The following is a 17,717-nucleotide window of genomic DNA, read 5'->3' as shown; positions in this document are numbered from 1 at the left end:
CAGAGGTCTGTCTGCATGAAAAGAGTGCACTTGCTCCTTGGAACAGGATCCAGAAAACAAGCCAAGGTAAACAACTGTGGATTTCACTTTCAACCTCCAAATCCGAGAACACATCACCCAGTGAAAAGCTGAGTGTACAGTCCTGTCCATGGTCTCCAAGGGAAGTTAAGCATACAAAAAAATGTTACAGGACCATTCATTTCCCTTTCCCTTTAGATGTATGCAGACTTCCTACCCTTACTTCTCCAGATAATCCTCTCAGAAAGAGGATTATCAAGCAAGACAAAACAAGTCACAAAGGTAAAGTTTACTTGAAAATAGTATTTTGGAATAGTCTGTATCTCAAGTTGTCATACCACCGTACTGACCTCAGCAGTAAAGCGAGCGATCAGAAATTCTCCCGTAATCCACACAGGTATTACAAATCTCTGTTTGCCCTTCAGGCACACATCTCGACTGTACTAAAAAATGGAAGTTTTATAGTAGCTTTATAATTAGACTGCTCTAATCAGGGAGGCAGAGAGCTCCTTCTACAATGGAAAAGGGGAGCAGAGAGTGAAGTATTTTTCAAGAATTTAAAGCAGATGGGTAACCATGCCTCCTTGTTTTAGTACTGTCAGTGGTGGGGAGAGTATCAGGTCAGTGAAAATACAACCCCTTAGATAATTTCTAGGGTCATGCAGTGATACTTTGCAATTTTACCAAATGATCTGAGAGATTCAGGTAATAATGAAAATTACAGCTATGCTACTTAAAACAGATCATCCCATTGAGCCCAAATTGTACTGACATTCATCAGGCCATCTTTGCTTTTAATTTAGCTTTCAGGTACAAAACTGGCCAATTAATATACTTGTCAGCAACTTGACAGGAAAAAAACAACCCAAAAGCCAGCAACAACACTAAATTATCAATGATTAAAAATTACATGAGCAAATGAATCCCAAAAGAATAAAATCTACTTTTATACACCAGAACGTTTGCTCAGCCAAGAATTTTCTGCTAGCAGTATCTTTCTCCCCAGCACTGAGTTACAAAAATTGTATTCTGTAACAAGGCCATGCAGCTATTAAGCTCATCTACCCAAGGTACTCATATTTGCTATAAAAAAGCAGGATGTTTATTGTTTTCACTGTGAACTACATCATTTCTATGTAAAAATGTAAATGAGTTACAACTATTTGAATTATTACAGCCCATTTTAAAATGATATGCAACAGACATTTCCGCGAGTGAGTGTCAGCACATTTCATCTGTAGTACAACCTGATACAAACACCGTGTGCAAATGCAGTTGTTACTCCAAATTTATATCTATGGTATGCTTTAAACCAGAAAACTCAGCTCCATAACCAGCAAGAAAGTTTGTTTTTTCCTTCATAAAATATACACAAGCAGCATATACATAATCCATGTTTTACAGAGCACTTTGGGGTTTATTGATGGGTCTGGAGTTACGTAAGTTCAAAATGGGGTATCCCTTTTGGATACAGGACTTTCCTTGCAATGGAAATGCAAATCCATCAAAAGCACCACTGCTGCATCTCAACCTTTGGAAAATGTACCAGGCATTATGCACAAAGCAGTTAACAATGACAAAGTTGACCTTTTAGATGCATTTTAATACTACATTTTTCCCACCAAAGCTTATTTAAAATACCAGCGGGCGACCCATTAAGCAACACCCTTTCCTAACAAGCATCTGAACAATTCTATGGCTGAATATCAACGAAGCTGGCAGCTGCAAGGCAATTCTCTCCTCCTCTTGGGTTTTCCACTGAAACACAACACTGCAAGGAGCGCTAAATGCATTTTCCCTTTCTCAGTTACAGAATAGGAACTGCTGGCTGCTCCTTGTAGTCTTATCTCAGATCTACCTTGATAAAATTATCTAAGCATCTTTAAAAGATAGTTTCAGGTCTACCAGTGAGCAATAAGAAAATAGACTTAAGATTCTCTTATTACTGCACGTATTTGTAACTAACAACTGTGCAACACTGACTCAATCCTAGAGAAAAATTGTGTGGTTTTGCTCCACATATAGAACAAGTTTTGAGAAATTTAGCTCAGCACTAGATCGCTTGACAGAGTACCTTACTACATGAGCCAAGCTTGTCTCACTCTTCTTCCAGCCTTAAAATCTGACAATTCTTCACTTTCCCCAGGTTTAGAAGGAACTTTCAGCAAACAAAGAAAAATCTACTGAGTTAAAACATGCCTCTAAAGAAACTGATTTTCAGTACACGAAAGTGACAGTTTTGCGTAGCAAGCTGCACCATACACACATCTTCAAAAGGTGATTTAACATCAACAGTCTTAATACAAGATCAAGTCATAGTAAGAGCTCTTCTCCAAGGAAGCTCTTACAAGTATTTAATGACTCATTAAATAATTTCAGAGCTTCCCATTCACGATGGGGAAACAAGATTTACATACTTTTAGCATTAAATAATTTTAATTCAACAACAAAGTACTTGTACAAGTATTTTATTTAGCCTTAGGGTCTAAATTTGACTTTGCTGCATAATGCAGGCAGATAGCAGTCACTCTAAGAGTGCCTTTATTACTGTCATGGTGACAGGGAAATGGTGTAGTCCTAGCTCTTACTCTAGCTTACTTTCTTACTGTTGCATTCTGAAAGGCAACAATTCAAAATAAGGCCCAGCTTTCTCATTTAGTATAATCATTCAAAATCTTGGAAGTTGGAGGATTTTCCCAGGGAGTGAGAAGCTCAGTGCTACAATAGCAGGCATATCTGACTCCAGCAAGATACAGCAGTCAGTCCAATTATGATATTCCAATGGCACCTGCCTGATTTGTCCTTTTGGCTCTGAAGGAGCCAAGTAAAGAGGAAGAAGCAGTATAACATAAGTAAGTACCAAGCTAAGTTCAGTATCAACAGCTCACATGCTGTAAGGCAGCCTATCCACAGTACTGCAAAAAAACCCACATCAGCTCCAGCTCTGCTTTGTGAGCAAAGTAGTACTGGATAGGGTGTAGTGATGACCAACTGTGACTTACTGAACAGGTGAAATGCAGAAGGCAACATGATCTCCCTTCTCTAAGACTTGAGAAAAAAAATTCAAAAGTGAATACCTTAACTCTGCCTTAATTAATTGTCTCCTTTTGTGTGCCGAGGAGCATGCATTTCTTCACATCAAGGTCCAAAAAACCTCGTATGGCTCCTTGTGCTGCAGAAATACATGGTTCAACCATAATTCAGTATTATACTAATTCAGAAAAAAAAAACCTGAAATAAAATCTACAGCTGTAGCAAATGTAGGGAAAAGCTGGCAAGTTTTTCAAACTCTAGAATAAAAGACAAGCCATTTTTATTTTATTGTTAAGCTGAAGTACACCATTAGTAGTCAAATATATTTGAAAATCTTTATTAACATCAGCTTTTCTCTAGTTAAGAGGTAGCAACTACTCTTTAATTCCACAGGACAATCAGAAGGGCCAAGTTCTTTGGTGTGGTTCAAAGCCAACAGAAGCAGAAATTAGTCAAGTAAGCATAAGTTAAGTTGGGATGACCATCCCAAGGCAGAAACAGCTCTAGTGTGCATAAGGTTCCTTTTACCTCTGTGAGAAACACTGATATCATGACTAGGATGCCCAATCAGACTCCAGTTTCATCTCAGCCATTCAGGAGTTCAGCTGTTCCACAGTAACAGCTTATTACAGGCAAATGATCATTGGGTCCAAGTGCAAGGACAGGTTCTTGGCACTTCTCTGGAAACAGTGAAAACCTAATTTTAAGTAGAAGAGTAACATTTCTCTAGTTTCTAAAGTGTGGGACAGGGTATTTTTTTAAAAATTTTTTTGGGTGGGAGAGGGGGAAGCCAGGAAAGTATCTGAGGTATTTGCTACTATGAAATGAAGCTTACATATGCAGTAGTAAACAGACACTAAGCACTCTGTTTCTCATTTATTTCAGGCAATGACAGTGGTAGAATTTAAACCCTCACGTGAGATGAGGGCACAACCAATAATGACATTATATAGTTTGTTTTCTACATAGTCAAATATATAAAAGTTTCATGAAACTCATCACTGGGTCAGCCAGCAGTCAGTCCATGAGTTGTCTATTCAGTTAGACCGAGCTTCTTCTTCAGAGATTCTGGCATTTCAGGTGGAGGTGGGCGAGGAAGTCTGAAATAAACCTTGACAGAATCATAGATGAACCACTGTAGTGCAGTCAGGGTACCAATCATAATGATACGAGCAAACAGACCTTTCCATACACCTGGAGAGCAAACCATAAAGTATGAGCAGCATAAAATGACATGAAAAAAAAAATACCTCCTCCCCTAAACATCAGAAACACTTGATCCAAAATAAATGAAAGAAAGAATGTACCTTTGAATCCAAGCCTCATAAGAACCTGTGAAGCTGAGCTGCCCTTTTCTTTGTTCAACACAGACACCACAGAGTCAGCAGGATGGGAAACAATTGCACAGAACACACCAGCTGAAAGAATAATTTGACATTAGTTCTGTAGTGTTTTAGGTGTACCATTACTGTGTACACCAAGTACAACCAGCTGAAACTTCTGAACAGAAGAAAACAACCAGAAAAAAACTTCTGAATCTTTGGATACTGAAAATTTCCCCCTTCCATCCAAAGATTCCCAGGACTGAGAAAGATGTAAATTTTCACTTAAATCAGCTGTAGTTTTTAAATCTGGCCATCAATACTGGTAATATATAGGATCAGTTAAGAGTAGTGTCCTATTACAGACCCATTTTCCCCTAACAGACTGATTGTAGTTACTTCCTCTGCACATTTTAAAGTTGCAAGTAAGTTCTCCTGTGTTAGTGACATCTGCTAATGTCACTTTTCAGTTAATACTCTGAAAAGCAACAGGTCTCTAGATTTGCAGTAATCCATTAATGAAGTATAGAACTTAAACATTCCTTACCAATATAGCCTGCAACAAATGTGACTACCAGCTGTTCTCCTTTTGTACATTCGCTTCGTGGCTTGGGAACAACGTACTTGTAGAGAGCTTCAACAGTACGTTCAAAGCAGGCAAATTTCATCATTGTGTATGGAATCTGTCTCATCCATAGTGGAGCAACACCTTTATAGAAACTTAATCAGAGAAGAGACAACCTCAGTTTCATTTTCTTCATTATTTGAAGTGCACTTCTAACATGAAATAAATTAGCTTATTTATTGCTGCTACACAACTTCTATGTACTAACCCTGTAATGCTGTCAAATACCTACAGAAATTTGAGTTGTATTAATTCCTGAGTACTAACTTCAAACAGCAGCACAAATTAAAATTTTCCTAATCCCCAGGCTGCACAGCAGTTTCTTTAGTCACTTTTCAGATTACAACACACTGCAGTAATGTAGTACTGATACTACCAGTGAAGTAAGGGTAATGTCTGCATACCAGCCAAGTCCTGATAGTGAAACATGACCTGTACATCTACAGCCACTTCTATCAGAACAGAAAGCTAACATGCAGTTATATTACTCTCACATGCCAATGACTCAAGCATCTTTGACTGTACAACCAGAAAGTTGCTGAGTATCTCTGACTGGAACTGCTAGAAACTGAAGTTATCCAGCAGAACTCAGCACAAAGATACTCACAAAGATGGATCTAAGGAGCATGTGGAATCAACAGCCAGTTAATTTTGCACAGATAACTTGAAGTATGTTAAATTCTTATCTTGAAATACAAAGACCAAAAAGTATTACAAGCTAAGGCCAGAATTAGTTATAGCACCAGTTCTTCAGTAAGAAAACGTACTGAAAATCAAGAATTTCAATTGAAAGGAAGGGATGCTTACGCCCAGATGCCTTCTTCTGCAAACATTTTGGGTAAAGCCTGCCGTAGAGTGTTTGCATATCCAGGCTGTGTCTGAATACGAACTTTAGCAGCTTCCATTGGAGCCAGAGCAATGTCAGCAAAAAACTCCGCACTGGCAGATGCAGCTAAATATAGCGAAGTACGCCACAAATAGGCATTTTCCTGAAAGGAATTGAAACACACATTTTTCTTAATGAATCATGTTTTTGTGATTACTCCTTATCACTAATACTATTAGGCTGCAGACATACAGCTTTACAAAAAACATTTGAGGCTTACCTCTCCCAGCATGTTGCCATACAGGATTTTGAAAACTTCATAGAAACCAAATTTACAAAGCCCTTGCATGGAGTAGCCAATAAAGGTTGGAGCCCATCCCTTAGCCAAGCCACGAACACCATCTTCATTGATTGTCACAGAAAATCCATTGAAGATGCTCTTGTATTTTTGTGGATCAACCTAAAAAGAACAGACATTTAAATGTTTGATATAGCTTACTATTTCCCTTCTCACACCCCCATCCAAAATGTTTCGGTTTTTTCTCAGACAGCTGGTTTCCTGTAATTCCCTGGACAGATGACATACGCACCACAAAGTTACACTAATGGTTACTTGCTAATCTCAAATCCTGACTTATTTTAATAGCCAGTATGTTCCTCAATACTGGCTATTAAACCACCAAATTTAATTTTGTTTCACTTTGATTCTCCAAACAATGCAACTGTAATGAAAAGACTTGCTGAAATCACTGTTCTAACACTGTCAGTGGTGTACGGTGTATAGATCAGATTTTTAAAAAATTTAATGGGTCCTGTCAGCAATCTCAGCTACTTTACACACTCTATCTATGTACACTCAAGCACTACCTAATGATTCACATGATTACTAATCAGAGAAGGTTGTTTCTCCTGTGTGATCTCTCCACGTAGTCAGACTAAGACAGATAGAGCAAAGCAGATCAAAGAGTACTCAAAAACTTCCACACTTGTACTTTGACTCGGCAATAAAGGCTACACACTAACTTTTCTGTCCATAGAATTTTGAGTGAGATTTTGTTAACTTATCAGAAATTTAAAACAGACTGACTTGAATAATTTTGTTTCAGGTGAAAGGAAATAATTTAGCAGAAACTTTTCAACAGGTAATTATGTCACATCCCACTGTTACTTTTCATATTTGACATCATCCAACAGCTCCTCAGAGGATAAAAAGGAAGATATCAAACTGGATGTCCATCAAAGCTTTCAGAAAGAGCTATGGGACATGCATGCCAACCTGCACTGACTGGTATTTTGTCTTGCAATCTAGGAATAACATACTTGAGATCTAGTTCACCTAAATATGTCAATTTTGGAAAGAGACATAATTTTAGAAAATTGGGTATTTAATCAGGCACTGTAAAATGGGACTATGTTCAAGTCAGAACCATAACCATGCTTAGTTATTAGGTCTGCAACAGGTGTCCTGGTTTCAGTTAAACCATGGCAAAGGTGACCTCTTCTTAAAAAGACATGAGAGGGCAGGCAACAGGTTTCTTCCTGGAGAACTTAGGAAGGATTAGTAACATGCTCTGTACTGGATCTGTAAAGAAATAAATGCTGACAGATTTTACAAGATCACACCTGGAGTCCACATGGAATCCCCCCTCCTGAACCTCCCTCTGAGTGCTGGAGAGGGAAGGGGAAGTACCACCACCATGACCATACAATAAACCAGAACTGGTAGCCCACACTGAGCAGGTCTGATGTTTTAGATTTCCTAGTTTGAGACCAGAATTTCAGATGCTCTCAAGAATGTGAAAAAGTCTCTCTGCTAAACCTTAAATAAAGGCCATTCTGAAGAACATGGTTTTGAAGAACAGCACATGCATACTCCTAGCATGACAAAGAGGTCTGACTAATTCATAGCTCCCTCCTAATTTCAGGAGTTCTATAATTACAAAATGGCCATTTTTATAATCAGTCTATGCAACAGGGAAATCATTAACTACTATATTTCCAGAAATTTACAAGAGTGCTTTAATTTGTTTCATTCTTTTAGATGTGCCTGAATAAATCCATTAGTATGTTTTCATCCATGGCTGTTCACAAAATGATTTTAATGTGTCACAAATGCAATGAAACAATGCTCCTTTCAGATTAATCAAAAACCACTTCAAGGAAAGCAGTTGCAAGCATCGATGGCCTTTTTGATACCAAATCAAGTTTTAGCCACTCTGCTCAAAGTGGCATCATTAGAAAATACCCAATCCATAAGCCATGCATTGATATCCATGGTGTTAATGGATCAAATTATACATGCATGTCACTCCAGGCTAAAAAACGCAGCTCCAAAAGATCCTATTTCCTTACTCCAAAAGCACTGGAATAATGCTGGACAGCCAACCAGCCAGCAGAGCAACATTGTGGTGGATGCCTTTTAGCAAATAGCCAGTTAAATGTGCCTTAAATGCTGTCAAAAATAATGTGTCCAGATTATCCATAATGCCTTTACTTCTCTTCAAAGTGGTACTTTGCTAGTCTTACAGCAGTAGATTTGATAAAGCAGCATTCAAGTTTACTTGCCTCTTCTCATTCACAAAAGATTGCATCCCTACTGCCAACTCTTAATATGCTGGCTAGATAGAAAACAGAAGTTCAAGAAATGTTGAAGTTTATACAAACCTGCATTCGACATTTCACTAAATCCAGAGGTACGACACCAGTGTGTGTCAGGCCACAACTTAGGACCCCACCAACGCCACAGAGAGCATAAAACTTGAGCGAGCCATATTCACAACTGTATTCTGCAGCAAAAAATAAAGACACACCATGCTTTTATATAAACTCCATGCACTGTTGGACAGCTATGTCCAGGGTACACTTTATGCCTCTAGTTCATTAGTAATTAAATATACCACACTAAACATGCTCTGTCATCACATACCAACATGCAGAACAAACCTGCATTCTGCATTTAACCAGGTCTAGAGGAACCAGTGCCGTATGTGTTGTTCCACAGCTAATAATCCCACCAAGGCCACAAAGGACAAAGAATCTGTTTGAACCATAGGCACAGCTGTATTCTAGTTGATTGGAAAAAATTACATACATATGATCAATCATAAATAGTAACAATGATCAGAAAAGAAACAAAACTAAGTGCTACTTTCTCAAAAGTATTAAACTGAAATAATCTCCCATGCTGTATTATTTGAATATAGTGTCATAATGAAAAATTATTCTTTTGCTTTAAAACATTTTGGACTGACAAGATTTGATTCTAAGCCTTCCAAACTGAAGTTGTTCCTTTAAATAAGCAAAGGAAGAAACACTGAAGTTTTAGCTCAGAGCACACTAAAACCATAGAAATTAATCCCAGAAGTTACTAGCAGAAACTATGACTCAAAGTTGCAATGTCCAACAATTTCTTATATCCAGGAAATAAGAATAGTACTCCTCTAGTACTCAAAAGACAAAGTTTCTTTTGTTAAATATTCAATGACAGTTTAACTTCCGTATTTAAGTAGAGACTATAAAAATCTACAATACTGGTGTTGAAGATACACAGATATATTTTCAGGTATTTCTCAGATTATTTACACAGATTTTTTGTAAACTGTCTGTATACAGGTTGTTTAATGAAACTGCAGATTGCTATTTATTGTCCCATTGAATGCTCACACACAAGGTTCATTAAAGAATCTTTCAGGTCACATTTAATCAAGAGACGTTTCATATGCACTGTCCTATACAGTGTATATATTGTGTATAAAAACACCCAATCTTAGAACAAGTTATTAATTGCTAAAGACTGTAAATATGCTGCTCTGGGACTTACACATAGCTCCAAAAATAGCTTGGCTAGCAGATCTGCAAACATCAGAAACAGTCTGTTTATAACTTTCTTTCCATTTCTAGAATGGCTGGTTAAACACATACAGATCAGGCAGGTGTAATCAAGAGAACAGACTCTAGGCCTGTTCGGGCCAGCTCTGTCTAGCCATGTCTTTGGCCAACAGCACCACAACTCTGCAGTAGCTACCATGCTGCTAGATCTCAGAACTGCTTGTTCACGTTGCCTTTATCACAGTAATTTAAAGTAATACTCGTCAAATGACAGGGACAGACCTTTATAGTAACCAGAGAAAAGTAGAGTTTTATGTATGTGCTGGATTACACTGCTATTCAGACTGACCTGTCAGGTGTTCAAGTACAGTAATTAAGAAAGCCAGAATCAATTAAGCTTGAGCTCCTTAGAGGTGCCTAGGTTTGTAGTGGTACAGTAGTATTAGGAAAATAAAGCCACAGATGATCTTGGACTTTTTATTTCAGAAGTAGAATCACATTTTCTAGAACCCGTAACTTGAGAACCAGCTGAATATGCCGCACAAAGGACAAGAAAGTAATTCCAACATACCCAGGTAATGATTTAAGACAAACACCCTTAAGGTACACAAATTATACATAAGCCATAAAAATATATCTACTCTGTTGAGACAGCTACATCATAACTATTTCATATCTCTGCTTCTAATCTGACACACAAGGACAAATTCCATGAGCCGGTCATAAAATACTTGGTCTCTGAGTGCCGCTGTGGTTGATGCCCTGAGCTGATCTCAGAAGGTCGTGTGGTTTGTACTGACTTTGTGTGACCTTGTGCAAGTTCACATATCTTCTGCAACGTGTTATATTCTCAACGCAAAAGTCAGAGAACCAACTGGGTATATGAAATACTAAATTCAGCAGAAAAGATTATGAAGATTGAAAAACTTTGGCCACCTTTGACCTCAACTGCCAACAAACAGGATGAAGATTAAGCATAATGCTTTAAAGAAATAAGTGCACCTACTGAATATATTTAGCATACCAAAGAGCGATTTAGGGCTTTAGTTAGCTGACAACAGGATTACTACACCGAAAGCCACAACTAATTTCTTGAAAACTTCGTAAAACTAACCTCTTTCATGTATTATATGGATGTTGATTCAACTCCACTGAAATACTTCAATAATCACAGTACTTCGGAAGAGGTACCTTGCTGAAAGTAATTCTTACTTTCTTTTTCAGGTAAAACTAGAGAGAGACTTTTACATTATTGGCAGCTTAAAATAATTAGAATATCCACCTCTACTTCAGATGGACCTCAACAAGTTGGAGGCATGCAGAGAGGAACTGAATTAAGTTCAACAAAGGCGAATGTAGGATCCTGTACCTGGGGAGGAACAGCCCCATGGACCAGCACAGGCTGGGGGCCACACTGGTGGAAAGCAGCTCTGCAGAGGAGGAGCTGGGGGTCCTGCTGGGCAGCCAAGCTGCCCATGAGCCAGCAGTGTGTGTCCGTGTGGCCAAGAAGGCCACTCCAACAGGGTATCCTGTAAAGCATTAGGAAGAGCACTGCCAGCAGCTCAAGGGTGATCCTGTCCCTTTACTCAGCCCTAGTGTGGTTTCATTTGGAGTGCTGTGCCCAGTCCTGCGCCCCTCAGTACAAGACAGACATGGAGCTCTTAGAGCAGGTCCAGGGAAGGGTGACAAAGACGATGAGGAGACTGAAACACCTCATTTCTGAAGAAAGGCTGAAGGAACTGGGTCTGTTCAGCCTCAAGAAAGGATGACTGAAAGAGGACCTCATCATTATCTCTAACTATTTTTGGGAGGGTGTTGAGGATGGATCCAGGCTCGTATCAGTGGTGCCAAGGAAGAGGACAAGAAGCAGTGGGCAGACACTGATGCACAGGAAGTTCTATCTGAAAATGAAAACTTTTTTATTGTAATGACCACACACTGAAACAGGCTGCCCAAAGAGGCTGTGGACTCTCCCTCCATGGAGATATTAAAAAATCTGGACACAATCCTGTGCAATCTGCTCTAGGATGACCCTGCTTCAGCAGGGAAGTTGGACCTGTAAGGATGATGATGACGATGACTCATTGTGGTCCTTTCCATCCTTATCCATTCTGTGGTACTGCAAGTATCATCAAGGTCTGACCTTCAAAAATCTATAAATTAACTGGGAAACATACAGAAAGCACTTGCACTTAACTCTTAAGTACATGTCTATAACTTAAATAGCAAGTTATCTGGTGTATGCCCCACAACTAATAAAAAGTAAAAAAGAACAGCAGCAAACACCCCTAACATATCTAGGATGTTCAGGTGCCCAGCTATGCATAAACTGGTGGAAAAAAAAAAAAAAAAAAAGAGAAAAAGGGAAAAAGGATGGGAGAGATTGTCTTTCGAATCCACAGATTCAGTCACTGCTCCTCTCCACCGATGAAAGAAGTACAGGCCTACAACCTTGGTGCCCGAGGCTGCAGGCCATGCAGAGTCAGAAAAAGCGCTTTCTGCTCCCCAAGACAAAATCTACGGGGGTCTCTGTGATTACTCTGCACTAGAACCTTCCAGTGTCCTTTTCCGGCAAATCCGGATCCCTCCTGCTCCTCAGCACACACCGCCGGGAGAGCGGAAGCACTGCCAGCGCCTCCCCCGCCCGTGCCCTTCCTCGTCCTCCAAGCGGGCGCGTAGGCCCAGCACCAGCCCCTGCCGACCCGGCCGTGCCTCGCTGGGCGCTGACATTCCCTGCGCCGCCCAGGCGGGCACAGGCCCGCGTTGGTGGGGTCAGCGCAGGCACCGCCAGCCCCGCACGCCCACGGGCCTCGCCTCCGCCGCGGCCCCTCCGTCCCGCTCTCACCTTCGTCGGCGGACGCGGCCGCCAGGCCCCGCCGCGTGGTGGGGGCCTCCGCGGGCTCCGCTGGGCGCTTTCTCACGCCGTCCTGCACCAGCTGGAAGTGCGGCGCGTAGAACGGGTTGTGCCGCGCGAGCGGCGCGATGGACGAGAACATGGCGACCTGAGGCGGGCGAGAAGAGCGGGGAGACGTGGGACCGGAAAACCCCGCCACGGCGCGGCCGCCGAGCCCCGGCCCCGCAGCCGCGAGGCGGCCCTGCCGCCCCGAGGCTGAGCCCGGCCCCCGGCGGGCGGGCGGCCCGCGCCGCCCCGACTCACCTCGCAAGATGGAGCCGCTGCGGCAGAGGCTGAACGCGGGCCCCGCGCCGTCACCTTGTCCTTCACCGCGCCGGGGGCGGGGCCGCCGCACAACGAGCCGCGCCGCGATTGGCGGAGGCGCCGCGCCAACCGCCGCGCACGCGTGGCCACCGCCCTCCCGCCCCGCGCCTGCGCCCGGGCGGGGCCGCGCTCGCTCCGCGCCCGTGCCGAGCCCGCCCCTCAGCGCCCCGGAGCAGGCGCGGGTGCGGCTCCGGCGGCAGTGACGCGCTGCGGGCCGCTGCTCGGGTGTGTGAGCCCAGCGTACAGCGATAAACCCCGCGCCTCAGCTTCTGCTCCTTCCTTATCGCCGCCCGGCTCGGGGCGCTTGCCAGCCGCGCCACGTGCCTCCCGCAGCCTTGCCCTGGGCAATGTCAAACCGGAGACACGCCTGAACGCGAGTTCCCTGTGGTGGCTTTGACCCGTGCTGTGCGGCACTCACACCGAATCATGAAAGTATCGGGGTTGGAAGAGATTTTTACGATGAAGTCCAACCCCCTAGCATCGCACCCATTTTTTAAGATTAAAGAAGTCCTCGGTATCAGCCCAGGTTCCATGTCTGGTAATCACATCTAGTAACGCTTTCTAATCACAGTCTGGTAAACACACAGGATGCAGTTCCCTGAGCAGAAAGCTCACCCCTTTTCACCAGACCAGCTGCCCTGCCAGCCCAAGCACGGTCAGATCTAGCAGCAAGCACTGTCTGCAGACTCCCTGGCCCAGCTCCACCTTCGGAGGGTAAGCTTGCAGGGCGCCACGACTTTGCCAATGCTCCAACGGCTGCAGCTGCTCACAGAATTGTTTCTTACTGGTTTGTTAAAAGCAGAATGTTACGTAACACAGGACCCGTGCTTGGCCTTGCCTATCTTTAACTATGCCTTTTCCAGCACAGGGTGATTTCACTCACTTTTGCATAGTACAAGACTAGCACAGACAAGTTCAGATCTCAGTTACTGAAGAGGCAGTAACTCCACTTTTTCATTTTTTTTTTGATCATATACGTTTGATTGTAATGCTCTGCAACAGCATACACACAGAAGCCAGGAAAGCAAGAGACATGTGCTGAACATTCCAGCTCTTACTTCTGGACAAATGACAGCACACCAGCAGCACCACACTGAAGAAACATCCCAACTTTGGTCAGCTAAGGGGCTCCTATCAAACCTCCAAGGAAGGCCCTTAGGCCCTGGCTCTACTCGCTCTATTTCACAACGAAGTTGTGAATCCAGGGAGACTGTCCTACAAGGACAAAAGTGCCCAATAGCACTGTCACAGATATCAAAGATGGTTAAGTGCCTCTTGAATAAACTACACCCCAGCTACTCAAGTAGGAAAAGGATAAATGAAACTTTTATTCTTCAAATACTTCCGTTTAGCAACCAGCTGAGAGCCCAAAGGATTCATTGCCAGTGGCAGCAATGAAAACAAGCCAGAATTGTTCACTTTGCCATTACTTGCTCTACTTACTTGCCTCTAAATAATTATTGGCAACAATGTTTTATTTAAAAGCCAAACACTGACACTTGTTTTCAATTAGATGGTAACCTCTAAACATGATTGAGATTTGGGCTCTTATCTTGAAACTGCATATAAATGATTACAATTCTTGCAGACTTCTAATTTTTAACATAGCGAAAACCTCTATTCCTTCTAATTATAAAGGATGAGTGGATGACTATTTATAGACAACTAATGACAATTTGTGTGCACAACTATACAGATGCTTATGAATTATTCTGTAGAATTTTTCCAGAAAAAAACTGAGTTTGGTTTTCATTTTAAGTGACAATTAACTTCTAACAGCTGTACTATTAACAAGAACTACTAAACAGCAGTCTAACATAGCCCCATGAAAATACAGGGATAATATATGTTCTTGCTGAATACATATAATTTCACAAAGAAAATACCTACAACTTTTCCCAGATGTGAAGAAATAAAATAGCAATAGCTTGTAATTCAAACCAGCTATTAATTTGATTAATTTCTGAGAGACATTGCAGGTAGTAATAGGCGAAGACTTGAAAGATATTACCTTCCAGTATCAACCTCTGTCCAATTCACAGTAAAAAGAGCTATTGTAAATTAAATCCGTATTTTTAATCAATAGCTCTACAAGTTTTATGAGGTTAGGAAAATTTCAGTTTGCAACTCCAGTGTTCTTCATTTAATTTATCCTTCTGTTGTACCCACCACACATCCTCTCCATTTCTACCCCACTTTCACCTCAAACTGCATACAATCAAGAAAATGCAGGCTAGTTCCTGTCTTACAGTAACTTTTCACAATTCTAACATTTTGGTGAAGCCTGCAAGCAAAATCAAAGCTCTTAAAATCTGGTTTCCCAGGTGACCTTGTTTTCAGAAATATACGAGGTACTGAAACAACCATCCACACCTTTGATAACAAGGTTAGCAGAGCAGTATCTGCTTGGGTTGTAAACTTGTATTTTATATACACTTACCTTGTTTCAACATCAGAACTACTAGGCCATGGTTCTAGAGTCAGTAACAGATCAGGTTTTACAGCCCATGGGAAACCTTAACTTGCAGCATTTCCTTCACGAGGATCCAAGCTTCCAATGTTGAACAACAGCAGTCACATGTTCTCAACACAGAAAGTAGTGAAACCTCTATTCTTATTAATTGCTGCCATTGATATCCTTGTCTAATAATATTTTTTTTTTAAATTCTCCTCACACATTATATGGTTTATCTCTTAAACATCACAATTTTTTTTCCCTAAAGAACAAATAAACAAATATAGTGCAGTTATTATGTTTTAACCACAGACTACCAATGCTAACAAAGAATTGCAATGTGAGGTGGAACAGAAAACTTGTGGGATTTTTTTTTTTTTTAATATCAGCATATACACAGTACTTACAGGTTTCAGGTTTCTATGCCACCATAGGACTGCTTTACAAGTTCAATTAGCTTGGAGACCTTGTGCTGTCTGAAATATGCATGTATATATCCATTGTAGTAATTTCACTTTCAAAGTAGCCTGGTAAATTCCCTCAGGAAAAAGAAAAGCAAGTCAAAGGACAGTTTTAGACAAAGATAGGTAGACTTACCAAACACACAATAAAAGCCATATTAACAGACAAAAAAGGGTATGCTCAAACATCTACCTTTGCAAACACCACTTTAAAATTATACATCAAAATGGATACCTGTATCTATTCCACCCAATATGTTACTTAAGCCATATCAAAGTAAGCCAAATGTACCATGCACAAGATATGCCACACAATTTTACCAGCTTAATTTGCAATTACATAATTTTTACTGCTGAGTATTTTTTGGGACCTGTATTATTTAAAGGCATTCTTTTGGTACTCAGCTCTTCTGGTTTGACTCTGCATAAACTAGTTAAAATATTTTTTAAAGATATCTTGTCCACAAAACTAGCAGAGAAGGTAATTAGCAGGAATTTAATACCAAAAAGAGTTTTGTAAGTTATGCCACAGAAAACAAAACAAAACATATAGACCAAGCCTAGGAAGGATCCAAAATCATTCTGTAGGGCGGTGCTGTGCATACTGTTAGCAAGTAAACTTGGAGAAGTTCTTTCATGCTGTTTCTTATGCAAATACAAATTAAAGTCTTAAAACACGCAGAGAATTTAAACTTAAGATCCTTCTTGAAAATGTCTTGGGCACTACTGAAGGTCTCATGCTCTTACCATGGATCAGATGCTGTAAGATTTATCTCAAGACTGCAAGTGAAATCCTCTAGTGATACACAGCCCAATACCAGGCTCCTCCCAAGACTGGATACACATTGAAAAATTAGCACAGAATTTAAAGGGGAAAATACAAGCTGTGTGTTAATTCCAATTCAGACAGGAAATCAAGACCTGCCAGGTTTTCAGCACAGCATTTTGAGCAATATGACCAATCACGAGAACCAAACCCAAAATAACATTGTCATGCCCATTAATTTCCACAGACCTTTTCTAGCCTTGTTGTAGCCCTTGCCCTAGAAGGGGCTTCTTAAATTATACTTACTACATCAGAACTCCATTCATTTTTACAACTGGATTTTGGATATTAGTCCAAAAAATTGCTTTATTTTGTCATTGGTTCTGAGAGTTCAAGCTGGCTCTGTCTAAAAAACAAGATGACCTCATAAAACAGAAGTGAGAATGTGTAAAGGGAAGAAAAAAAGGGAACATCCGTGCCTATTGCTTCAGCACTTTGATACAAAGACTACATACAGTATAATTATATGCTTCAGCTTAACTTATACAGCAGTAGTATATATTTAAGCACATGCAGCTCATAGCACTACTATGCGTTACTCTTAGAATACCATGAAAAATTCATCTTTGGGGCTAGGAGAAAGATCCTTCTCTCAGAGCTACCTCACACCATTAAATGTCTGTAATATAAAAAAAACCCATTCCTTTCTTGAAGATACATTGACTTCCAACTACAGCTGAACCAGATGTGGGTTATTTTGAGGACTTTTCTAGAAAACTTTACCATCTGCGAGGTAACACTGAAGTTGAGAGCATTCTCCAAAACAGTGCAAAAATGAAAGAATGATGCCATTTAATTGTAATTAACTTCAATTTGCAGTATGTTTTGATTGTGGCTTGCTTTTTTTCTTTGATGATGCTAATAGTATCCCTGGAGGAGGTCAACTGAAAGTATTGCATATAACTAGGAAAGAAAGATTTTACATTCAACACGCAAAGTGGTGTGAGAAACAATTTAAAGTGAAAAGGAAGTTCCTTTAGCATTGAAGAACAAATGAAAGCTACCTTCTTCCCCCCATCCAAAATAAAGGCCTGACATAGGCTAAAGGACTATGGCAGAAAACTCTGATACTATAAATATGATGAATACTTCTCCCACCAGGTGAC

At 40.8% G+C, this 17,717-nt stretch overlaps 1 protein-coding gene and 1 non-coding gene across 2 annotated transcripts; both read right to left on the bottom strand.

Moving 5' to 3' along the window:
• Positions 1-3,914: 3,914 nt before the first annotated feature.
• SLC25A3 (solute carrier family 25 member 3) lies at positions 3,915-12,908 on the bottom strand. The gene is made up of 8 exons (XM_053978798.1): positions 12,810-12,908; positions 12,498-12,654; positions 8,489-8,610; positions 6,105-6,284; positions 5,806-5,987; positions 4,921-5,093; positions 4,359-4,469; positions 3,915-4,245 (listed from the first exon to the last, which is right to left on the bottom strand). The coding sequence occupies exons 2-8, from the start codon at positions 12,646-12,648 to the stop codon at positions 4,085-4,087; spliced, it is 1,080 nt and encodes a 359-aa protein (XP_053834773.1). The 5' UTR covers positions 12,649-12,654; positions 12,810-12,908; the 3' UTR covers positions 3,915-4,084.
• On the bottom strand, positions 5,390-5,629 carry LOC128808268 (small nucleolar RNA SNORA53). Its single transcript, XR_008437429.1, has one exon. It is a non-coding gene; the product is annotated as a small nucleolar RNA SNORA53 (small nucleolar RNA).
• Positions 12,909-17,717: the final 4,809 nt, after the last annotated feature.

The sequence above is a fragment of the Vidua macroura genome, chromosome 5 (assembly GCF_024509145.1).
Source record: "Vidua macroura isolate BioBank_ID:100142 chromosome 5, ASM2450914v1, whole genome shotgun sequence".
Classification (NCBI taxonomy): Eukaryota; Metazoa; Chordata; class Aves; order Passeriformes; family Viduidae; genus Vidua; species Vidua macroura.
The sequence above is the reverse complement of the archived record's forward strand: the minus strand, read 5'-3'. Positions and strand labels throughout refer to the sequence as shown.

Excerpts from the sequence above, each read along its gene's own strand:
- SLC25A3 (XM_053978798.1), bottom strand. The coding sequence starts at position 12,648 with ATGTTCTCGTCCATCGCGCCGCTCGCGCGGCACAACCCGTTCTACGCG. Across the intron at positions 8,611-12,497 it reads GGCCGCGTCCGCCGACGAAG|AATACAGTTGTGAATATGGC; the intron begins GTGAGAGCGGGA and ends TTTTTGCTGCAG. Across the intron at positions 5,988-6,104 it reads ATGGCAACATGCTGGGAGAG|GAAAATGCCTATTTGTGGCG; the intron begins GTAAGCCTCAAA and ends AATTCCTTTCAG.